General features: G+C 35.4%; 2 protein-coding genes across 7 annotated transcripts in view; both read right to left on the minus strand.

Annotated features, from left to right (window-relative positions):
• Positions 1-736: 736 nt before the first annotated feature.
• LOC136277510 (uncharacterized) lies at positions 737-5,723 on the minus strand. Of its 3 annotated transcripts, none has more exons than XM_066159784.1 (6): positions 5,584-5,723; positions 4,122-4,255; positions 3,667-3,723; positions 2,594-3,151; positions 2,017-2,190; positions 737-1,307 (listed from the first exon to the last, which is right to left on the minus strand). In XM_066159784.1, exons 2-6 carry the CDS (start codon positions 4,171-4,173, stop codon positions 1,288-1,290), a joined length of 861 nt encoding a protein of 286 aa, XP_066015881.1. In that variant the 5' UTR covers positions 4,174-4,255; positions 5,584-5,723; the 3' UTR covers positions 737-1,287. The 3 variants fall into 3 exon arrangements, with proteins under 3 accessions (XP_066015881.1, XP_066015879.1, XP_066015880.1); XM_066159782.1 differs by lacking the exon at positions 737-1,307 and adding an exon at positions 1,524-1,707; XM_066159783.1 differs by lacking the exon at positions 737-1,307 and adding an exon at positions 1,524-1,707 and having other exon boundaries at positions 4,122-4,252; positions 5,584-5,719.
• A 520-nt stretch (positions 5,724-6,243) lies between these two features.
• Positions 6,244-11,047, minus strand: part of LOC136277511 (tubulin polyglutamylase TTLL7-like) — a 40,293-nt gene continuing 35,489 nt past the window's right edge. The window contains exons 4-7 of one of the 4 annotated variants that reach the window (XM_066159799.1): positions 9,288-9,355; positions 8,641-8,707; positions 7,935-8,030; positions 7,232-7,276 (exon numbers count right to left, since the gene is read on the minus strand). In XM_066159799.1, the coding sequence (XP_066015896.1) occupies positions 8,028-8,030; positions 8,641-8,707; positions 9,288-9,355 (138 nt within the window). In that variant the 3' untranslated portion in view covers positions 7,232-7,276; positions 7,935-8,027. Of the gene's footprint in view, positions 6,274-7,137; positions 7,277-7,934; positions 8,031-8,640; positions 8,708-9,287; positions 9,356-11,047 lie in introns of those variants that run through there. The other 3 variants (XM_066159798.1, XM_066159796.1, XM_066159795.1) reach the window with 3 other exon arrangements.

An 11,047-nucleotide genomic window follows, 5' to 3' on the forward strand; every position in this document is an offset into this window, starting at 1 on the left:
GACGAGGGCAATTTTGGGGAAACTTGGAAACTACAAGTGAAATAAAACCTGAATCGTCCGAGGGCACTTGCGTTTACTTGTTTATCACATAAAAGGCAAATTTTGAGGTAGTTGCATTCGCGCACGCTGTCGGCGCGCGATGAAGCCCTTCAGTGTCGCCACAAATGTCAAAACAAACGTAACCAAAGATTCAATAAACATTTTATTCCCAAAATACGCTTTACAACGTTACGCGACTTCATTCAGTTAAATTGCAATCAATCGTTAACGCAAATAGTAAATAGTCGCAATCAGCATCAAGTAATTATCCCTCTTGATTACCAAAAGTGCCCTTGTGATTGAGAAAAATGCTCTATGTCTCAGCCAATCGACATTCAGTAATTTTGCCCCGTATGTGATGAGACTCGCTATCAACGGCGCGTGTTACTGCTAAGGCAAAGGGACTCCTGAAAGGCTGGAACACTACACTAGAAACGTGTGTAATGCGAAATGCGAAATTATGGGTGCTACTCTGCTCATGTACTATACGAGAAAGGTCATAGCGGACAAATAGACTCGCTAAACTGAAAGTTGCAATGACACTTGCACGATGCTAAAAGCTGGAGACAGATGTCACCCATTTTGGGTTTTTATTTCTACCTGTGTCACTATCGAAGACGTTTAAGTCAACTTTACTAATAAAAAAAAAATTTAAAAAAAAAAGCGTTCTTTCTCCCCTTTCTTTTTGTTTTCAGGTTATCTATTTGTTTTATACTGTCTCGAAGAATTCTCTGGCTACAATAACGCAAATATTTCGGAAGCCTCGAGTGTCCCAAGATCCAGGAATTGGTTCTATCTAATACCATACCTTTCTTTACTGCTAGCCGCGAGAATTTATGTTAGTTGGACCGTGCGGAGTTCAATTCGGTTTTAAGTCAAACGCGTGATTAAAAGTGGGATTTAGATTTGAAACTCACGAGTGTGAGTCCCAATAGCATGGGACGACACAAAGTGTTGTTTCCAATTAATCAAACCTATGAAGAAATTAAGGAACCAAAATACTCATCCGTTTAACATTTTCATAGATGGAAACATAACAGTTGACTTTTTCCGCAAAAACTGTACCCAACAGTTAAACATTTTCGAGAAACTGCACCCAGAAGTCTGTGTACCAGCGCGTAGGTAGCAGGAATTGTGCAGTGACACAAGCATGACCTTTAAACTGTCCTATCAAACTGTCCAGTCACAAGCATGATGGGTACACTGTTCCATTTGTGTTCCAATTGTATTGCTGATAGCCAATCACGTTCAAGAGATTTTTGATAGCTCTGACGAAAAAGTTCAGTCAAGGCAATAGGTTACAACTATCTTCATTCTCATGCGTGGACTGACTGATTTGTGTGTCAAAAATGTGAGATAAATACTCCAAGATTAATCATGCGAGAAATGGGCTGGCTGTGCATCAGCACTAAAACGGGATACACCGCTGTTCTTGTTATCTCAAAAGATACACGTTCGCATTGTGGGATGCTGAATAAGTAAAGAAATATTCACTTCGGGGGAAATTCATTAAATTTATTTGCACAGTGCTGAGTTTATATTATCATCAGAGTACATCGTAACATTTATTATTCTTGTAATTGTAGCAGTGGTTTTCAGCTTCACATTGTTTAGCTGACAAGCGCAGGTACTTTATCTTGGCTCCCCTGTACTGATAACACACCGAATCTAGCAAATAAAAATAACAGAGTGAGCAAAGCAGTCGCTGCGTGGTTAATCTGACATGCACGCGTTTGTTGTGAGAACTTTTCAAGTTTAGAATATCAACAGCTTTCAGAGCTCTTGAATGAGCTTTCAGTGTTTCAGCGAAGCACAGCGGTATTCGGCTTTGGAGCTTCGCTAATGATGATGGTTATAACTGCGTGATGTTCAACTTATATAGGAGGGTAAATTTTACCAAGTCTTAAAGATGAAGGTTTCAAGCCCATCTAATTTCTCTCCTTTATAAAGATGGCTCTTAGATGATAATTTTCCTACCTTTGCTGTAGTAGCATATGGCTGTCATCATATTGCGCCTTCGTGTATCCCACCCATCCGACCAAAAGCATCTATCTGGTTTACTCTCACAGTCCTCCTGACTGGTATGCCATGGTGCGGCCATAACTGACATCTGTAATACATACTCACCAGGAGTCACGCATCCGCTGGGTACTAAAAAGGGTAAAAATCATAATTTATACCAGTAAGATTTTCAAAGTACAGTATCCATTTACCTGGTTTTGTTAAAACACACAATACCAGAGTGCTTTTCGTTTGAGTCAGTGTCGCCCCCCACCCGCAAATAAATACAGATACTGTATGTGGGATGCTTGTCACAAAGTTAGGTGAGGAATGCTCTGGATCAACATCTAGTTCTCTGAAGCTCAGTGAAATAGCATGTGAGCATAAATCTGAAGGTCTGGGTTCCATTCCTTATAAGGATTCGGACGGTTCCTTTGATCTACACCCGTAATTCTCGACTGAGTTCAACAAGTCATTGTCTTTCTTATTCTAATATTTTCGTGTTGGTGTGAAGGTTCCCGTATCACTTAGCGCTAAAAATTTGCTCAAATACCTGCTTCTAATGTAAATGTGTCCTCCATGCTTGGGAAGTTTCTAGTATAAAGGTTCTTATATCCCGTAACACTTCCACGGCCGCCATCATGAAACTTCAACCAGTTACTCCTCATACTTTCATACCTTTCACCTGCTTTTCCTTGAGTTCGGATGCCAATCACAGGGCCCCTCTTGCGAGATACGATAAAATTGAATCTGTACCGGTCTTTGGCACTGACTCTCGTCAGCTTGTTCGCGTACACACCGTACTGAGAGTAAACTGGATCTGCGTCGAAGTAATAGCCAGATGGATTTTTGAAGCTGGAGAGAATCTCAAATCTGAATACATTTTCATTGTTGGCTCTAAGGCAGTGAACAATGAATATTGTTTTTGTTCCAGGTATGGTTATATCTTTTCGTCCAACGGCATCTTTTACACCGCAACAGCGCGTGCGCAGGTATGACGTATCACCTTTATGTATGGGGTAAGCCCACACGTACTTGTCATTGAAGGTCTTGATTCGAACGTACTTTCGATCCCTGCTATTAGGCTTTGGGCAGATCTGTTCTAAAAATGCTGTAATTCAAAAATAAGAAATTTGATACAAAAGGAAGTTGCTCGTTTAATGTAACTTGAGACCCCAGTTAATATTTTTATATATACGCGACTCTTTGATAAGGAATACTTCAGGTCAAGTCACACGCGTGTTTTTCACCAGATTTAAAGCAAAAAAGTCTTATTGCCTCCCCAGTTCCCTCCCTCCCCCCCCGAAAGTGCTAGTTTTGTTATAAGAACTTTCCAACATTTTTCCTCTTTGTTGGAAATCATTTAGAATCTAGTAGATTGTCTTTCACAAGGTTAGGCTCTAACTCAAATAAACGGCTTCCTTCGATATCAAAATATGGCACAAGGGGTGTCAAGCTTTGTCTTTCTGCAAACAGAACCCAGCCACTGCGCTTTACTTTCCGTGTTCTGCTTAGTAAACGAGATGCATTTATATCACATCATCATTACTTTCCTATCAAACTTAATATCAGTTACGTTATCTCAAAAGTAGCCAGAAGTCGAATTTGGCATCTGCTAAAGTTCACCTATTTCATTGTGGTTTGACACTTGTTCTCCATAACGCAGTAATCTTCCGTTAACACCTGAAAATACAATATAATCACGCTAAGAATATATATTTTTTTCCATTTACACTTAACTTGTTGGCATTGTTTAATGACGTTGTTCTCATTTGGAAATCGTAGTGAATCTTCATCAAACAATTTAGTGGAAAAAGGTTCTTCAATTCAGCTAAAGCAAAGTTATCACTCAACAGATACTTAACCTTTTGAGGCCTTAACGTGATTAACATGCTACTTCTCCCTACAATATCCATAAATTATCTAACACACATCTTATGTGAATACTCAAACTTATCAGATAGAAGTTGTTATCTTGATCTAACACCAAACTCTCGTAACTAATTCACTGGGGAAATTTGTAACAGCTGGGGGAGAATTAACAATTAGATCTTGGGAGTTTAAGGGTTTACGTTCTTTACCTGAGTAGCCTGATACAAAGACCACCAGAAGCAAGGGAGGCAATGAGTTCATCGTCCACGCTCAGCGTCGGTCCTCGATTCACCTCTGGACAATTCTTTATGTTAAGAGGACAGCGACGAGCTACAGAAATCTGCTAAAGTAGATAACGTGGTCTACAATGTGTCTTATATCACAGGAGAATCTTGCCAGATTAAAATCAGTAATCCATAACTTTCTCCAAACTCCAAGCCCTTTATATATTTTTTTAATGAAGTATTTGCCACAGGATATCTCGAGCCTAACACTCCGAGATGGTAGAGTTTTACTTTTGACGACAATTGAGTCATGAATAAAGGGGTAATTTTTTTAAAGAAATTGTGGTACTGCGTCGGTGGTTTTATCAACTGAGTTGATAACTAAGCTGACGTTTCGAGCGTTAGCCCTCCATCTATAGCTCTGACAGCGTCAGATAATGCCATAGAGATAAATAAAGGATTTCTGCCAATTCGAAAGACCGTGGAATCCTGACGTACTGTTTGTATTGATAAAGAAGACAGTAGTTCCAAGCAATTGCCAAACAACATTCGATCGACTTCTCTATGAAAGTATATTGATTCTTATTTCCCCGTTTTTGCAGTATTTTCAGACTCTCGTGTCTTATTATCTGCTTCGCTTTGTTATATATCTTGGTTTTAAAGGCTTTAAAATCAAAATCGAAGGAAGAAATCTTGAAGGAAAGACTTTTGGCAACCTAAGAACGCCTGTTTAAACAATTTTGGAAAGGATTTAATTTTCCAAGACACTTACTGTCAGGAAAATAAGACTGAATCCACCATCTTGACATATGACCACTGTAGGTTAAGTTCTGATAATAATTATGTAAAAAAGCTACAGGTTTATCCGGTCAAACTAAACCAGAACATGTGAAATACCTTAAGCTCTACATAATGAATGGGTTACCAATCTCTCCCCGTCTTTCGGTCGTTCAGATGGCTCTTTGTTGGTTCATGCTCAAAGTATCAACCAGTCTGTTGACTGTTCATGCTTTATTTTGTTTCTAGTTCGCTTACAGAACTCAGCTTTTGTTAAACGTTTTTTTCAAAACAAAGAGAAAATCAGTATTATGTACACTCCTCTGTACTTTTCCCTATAATTGAAATTGTAAAGATCTAACTTTTCTGAATATAACTTATTTTCTGCGAGTACGAAGCCAATTGAAAGTGGTGTGAGCATCTGTAGATTCTAACGATTCGAGACAACCCGCGTTATTAGACACAAGGTAATGAACCTTATTCCTTAAATCCTAGGATTTCTAATATACCGGTAAATAACTTTCTTTAAGTACTGAGTAGATTGAAAGTAGTGCTCGCTTCCGTAAGAGTCTAACAATTCCAAACAACACGCACTTTAAGACACAAGATGATAAACCTATTTCTGTCAGAACCTTGGGAGACGCAATGGCCTGGAGGTGAGGTAACTTACTAGAAATAGCCACAGACTAGATTCTCAGGTGGACATTCGTCTACACGAAGGCGCAATATGATGACAGCCATATGCTACTACAGCAAAGGTAGGAAAATTATCATCTAGGAGCCATCTCTATAAAGGAGAAAAATTAGATGGGCTTGAAACCTTCATCTTTAAGACTCAGTAAAATTTACCCTCCTATATAAGTTGAACATCTTAGCAAACCTTTCCCCTGCTACAAATATTAGGGTTTCATATAGGCTGAGAAAATTTTCAAAATAAGTATTAACATTTTTTGACCTCATCTTACACATTCCCGTGTAGAACAAAGGGTAGCGAAATAAAGATCGTTTTCCAACACCAAACAATCCTAAAAATTCTAAACACATTCTACAAAAGAGAAGCTTAAAATAGAGCACAAAATGGAAGAGTCTGGAAACAAGTCTTTAACTCAGGAGTTTTTAAACGTGAACTTCTCCTGGCCAAACTTTTTACCTCATGCAAATTTCTCTTTCTCAGAAAAGGAAAACAGCAAAAACAACAAAAACGAAAAATTCGTAAGGTAAGAAAAGTAAAAAATTAAGTGCCGTAGAATTTGGGTTTATTCCATATTGGGCTAAAGGAAGCAAAAAAAAAATGCATATTTTTAGGTTTACCTTAAAATGGTGACCTTCCGCAAAATGGCGGCTGTTCGTACATACGCAGCCAAAAAACGGAAATAATCAAAGGTTTACACTTCCCAAAATGTAGATACGGCTGTATTATTTTAACTTTTTTCGTTCCAAAAATTAATTTTCCTCCAAATAATTATTCAGATGATTTCAGGAGATAACAAATTAAGCAAAAACGAGTTGAGTGAACTTGACTTAAAAATAATTTCAAACGTCAAGAGAGCATGTGTAAGAGTACCCAGGTTGTTCAAAGCTAGGTTAAGATAACCCAGGGCTACTGTGAAATCTGATTCCAGATTTGAAAGCTTAATCTTTAAAAGTAAATTCAGAACAATTCTTTAGTCAATAATTTTATAATAGGATGCTCTAAAAAGAAGAGAAAAAAATTATCTGGAAAAAACTTTTGAACAAAGGAATATAGGAACCCAAATTGAAATTTAACCTTGGGTCAATGCTGATCAGCCTTCAACCAACTGGATCCAGAATTATTATTGCAATTACAACAAAACCTCTATTAAGTGGAACCACAATCAAGCAGACACTTTCTATTAAGCAGACCCTGAGCCAGGTACCAAAATTGTCTTTCTATTTTTAAAAACCTCTATTAGGTGGACACCAGACTGAATTGACAATGTAGTGTATGGGATTACATCCTTGAAATAGTTGATTAAATGTAATCAATCCATGTACCTGTCAATAAACTGTCTATTAGACCAATACCATTACCAACAAATTAAAGTTGGTGATGAAGAGTAATGAACTTGAACCCTAGATAGCTTTGTTAATAAGGACATGGAACTTTATCACAGAGCAACCTTTGAATTTTAATCATTAACAAACATTGCGCAATTTTTACAAACCCCTATCAAGGGTACACCCTCGGGAATGTCCTGAGGGTGTCCACTTAATAGAGGTTTCACTGTACTATCATAATAGTAAACGTGATGTTTGTGAATGTCCTTAATTTGTCAAGATATTCCTGAACCAGAATCTGCTCATGAGATGGGATTCTGTCTCCATTTCACACCAGAGATATCCTAAAATTAGGACAGAACTACATGTATTAGTCATCAGATTCATCATGAAGGTACCAAAAGAAACTAGTTAGTATGCATGCATGTACATAATCATAAGTTGTTAAAAAAATATTCAATTTTCACTTAGATTAAAGCAGAAGGAAGCTTTAAATTCATGTACATGTGATGGAAGGCTTCACCAGTACCCCTGATTCACTGAAATATTTCAGGACAGTATCAACAACTGTGCAATAACAAATTGGATCAAGATTATATATGTTAATAATATTATAGCACAGGGCTCAGTTGTTTCAAGGTTCATTAAAAACTAGCCAGGGTTAAATCTTAATCTGGTATTTTTTATTCCTTCATTCAATTATATTAAAATATCCCATATTCATTTCAAGGCATTCAATCATCAAATTTCAGGCAAAGAGAATTATTATAATACTGAATTTTCTTTTACAGCTTTCAGATCTCATATCAGATTTCACACTAACCCTGGGTGATATCTTAACTAGCTTTGAACAACCTAGCTCTGTACTTTTTCAGATATTTTACAAGCACAGTGTGTTGGAAATTGAAGAAAAAAACAAAAAATTTTACTTTTCATTAATAATGAATATATTGAAAATGATCAATGGTAAAATTCAAGATTTTAAATTTTTGTCAAACTTACCCATTTTCCATAGCTCCATTTGCTGGTTTAACAATGAAGGTTTTGTGTTTCTTTCTTTTTTTCAGTTCTCTACAATAGCCTTGAAATGCAGCATTACTGATACAGTGAGAATGGGCAGTAAGCTAAGGAAAGTACTTCACTTTAATGTAATTACACTGATGTGGTCATATGACGAAAAAAAAAATCATGGTGCTTTTCTTTTGATCCCTCTTACCAATTGTTATTATTATTATTATTATTATTATTATTATTATTATTATTATTATTATCTTTATACCATCTTGTAGTCAACCTACATACAAGTACACATACTGTAACAGTTGTGATCTGTAAAGAATTTATATTTGGATCAAACTATGCAATTATTATACCACTAACTATTACAGTTACATCATATGAAACCAATGTAATTTCTATCATTTGAGGTTGAGCATTGCATTATTATAATTTTCAATATTTATTTAACATACCACAGCACTACATCAAACACAGTTCCTGGCTACAGTTCCTGGAGATACAATTTACTGTTAGCTGATGGACCATGAGCATTGATTCCAAAGTTTCTATCAATGCTTGCTTCTAAACTCAAGGTGAAGTACAGTATAATGCTAAATTTTGCAGTCATCACAGCTACATGTATTAAATTATACAAAACATCAAACTGCATAAATCTCACTGACCATAGATATTAGTTGATAAAGGATACTTGGCAGGGAGAACCCAAGTTTGTAGAACAAAACTGTATTCCTCTGCATGAGCTCTTAATTTGCATTCTGAAATTCCAAGATAAGATGTTAAAATACAATAATTATTGCATTACTACAAGCAATTATTTAATATGATACTTGTAAACTTAAAAATGTGAATACCATTGCTCAGAATTGTTTAAGAGGGGTTTAATCAATGTTTGAAAATAAAAATTAACTTTTCCTGTCTGCTATTAAACAAAGCATTTGACATTCCCTACGTTATCCTAAGGTCAGAGAATTATCTGCAAACTATGCAGAATTCCCCCACCATATGTTGATGGCCTAAGCTATTTATTTTATTATTAAAAAGTGAATAATGTGCTGTAATTTCCAGTAACTTCTCCTACAAATAATAATACACCACTAACCAACTATCCATACTTGCTCTCAATGGAAGAGAGATAAAATACATGTATAAATATTGAGATCTCATGAGATACAGAAAATACATTTAAAACATTGCAAATCATAATTACAGCATGTGTATTCACCAGTAATTAACTTCCATTTCAATCTACAAGTTTTAAATGTATTTAATATTGTTATACATTATGTAAGTATTACATGAAAATTTGACACCAAAACAAACTGATTAAACACTCACTTTGCCATATTCCAAGCTAGGTTATCCTTCCTACAAATCTCACCCATACTTGGAAAATGGTTGATTTTCTTTAGAGAGGAGACAAAACAGTAAGAATTAAATTATTCAGTTATTATAAAAGAAGTATTGAATAAATTTGTGAAAATGTATATGTATAAGATACAGGCTATGTGAGTGTTTATTTCTTTGCATGAAGGTATCCTGTACATTGATTTGTCTAGATTCCCACAATATCACATATATATATATAACAAAAATTTATCATACCTAAAAAGATTTTAGTTCTATAATTTTTTCAACTGGCACTAATGAATCACTCCAAATGAGGAAACTGCATGTAGAGAAAGTCATTATTGAAGAGAGAAAAATCATATTTATCAAATTGATTAAAAACTATGGCTTTTAAGATAGATGGATGTAAAAAAATAATGAGTGACTGACATTTTATTTGTACATGTAACACTACATCCTCCATCAGGTTACTTTGAAGCAAAATAATATTATTTACATGTATAAAGTTTTCCTATCACTGTTAACTCACCTGTTTGAGTCATCATCCCTTACAAGATACATTCCACATTGAAGACAAACTTTTCTAACTGCAAGGGAGAATTTTTATAATGAAAAAACATTGTTATGAGATAATTCCAAATTTCAGATATACAGTAATTCCTTGAAAAGTATCAGAAGCTGAATACATATTCATATGAGTTATGATCTCACTTTGCTTTTGATTCACTCAAATACTTTTTCAGAAAATTTGCATCATCCTCTCCCCCAATCAGAAGTAAAACTAATTCAGTCCCAACTAATATCCCATTAAATGTCATTCCAATAATGCTTAAAAGCTTTTTCATGGGTGTTTTTTTTAAAACAGAGTTTAAATTCTTTTCTTCGTAGAAGCTGCTTAAACAGATGTTAGTTAATTTAAAATTTAGTGCATTGAAATTAAAAGTTGGTGATTAGATGGATCCCATAGAAAATTAAGTTTTTCAGTTCTCTGTATCTGATTTTTATTCGATTATAAACCTCTTGTTTAACTTAACATGTTTTACTAGTGTGAATAGGATATAAATCAACTGCATTTTGTTGGGCTTTAGTCACCATCTTCTTGTTGTGTTGTCAGTTCTTGGTGGTCCTAAGTGATATGTTCTTTTTTTTTATGACTAGCTATTGGGATTACTTTGGTTGTGATTACACTGATTGGAAAAGTACTCTTAAAGTGATTTTGCTGTTGTAATATTGTCCCTCTCTGAAAGGAACTTTACTGAGAAGGGTGTTCAAGACCTGGGGTTGGAGGGAGAGGGGGGGGGCTCAATTAAGAGAGATTACATTAACACACACATGTACATGTGCACAAACATGTGAAGAAAAGAACACAATTATTTCAACAAATAAAAAATGAATTTTTCTAAATGCACATGCATACAGATCTAAATCAAATAAAGCCAATAAGTTTGTGATCCTTCAGGCTAGTTTGTGTCTGCAAGCTTATTTTTATTGCCTTAGTAATAACTAAGTCGACTCTTCAACGGTCCATTGTGGATGGTAACAGCATACACCAAAAGTGTTAATTATCAACATTAAGTCTGTGGACGCGTGACTACAATGTAAACATGCATAATTGGCAACATAACGCTTAATATTTTAAAGCGTTAAAAATTTTGTATTAGTCTTGGTTGAAGAAATGTGCGTCTGATCAATCTAAGCGATGAAGTTGACTATAGAACGCCTCAAAAATACTTCTTGAGCGCGCATCA

This window comes from Pocillopora verrucosa, chromosome 12 (assembly GCF_036669915.1).
Source record: "Pocillopora verrucosa isolate sample1 chromosome 12, ASM3666991v2, whole genome shotgun sequence".
NCBI lineage: Eukaryota > Metazoa > Cnidaria > Anthozoa > Scleractinia > Pocilloporidae > Pocillopora > Pocillopora verrucosa.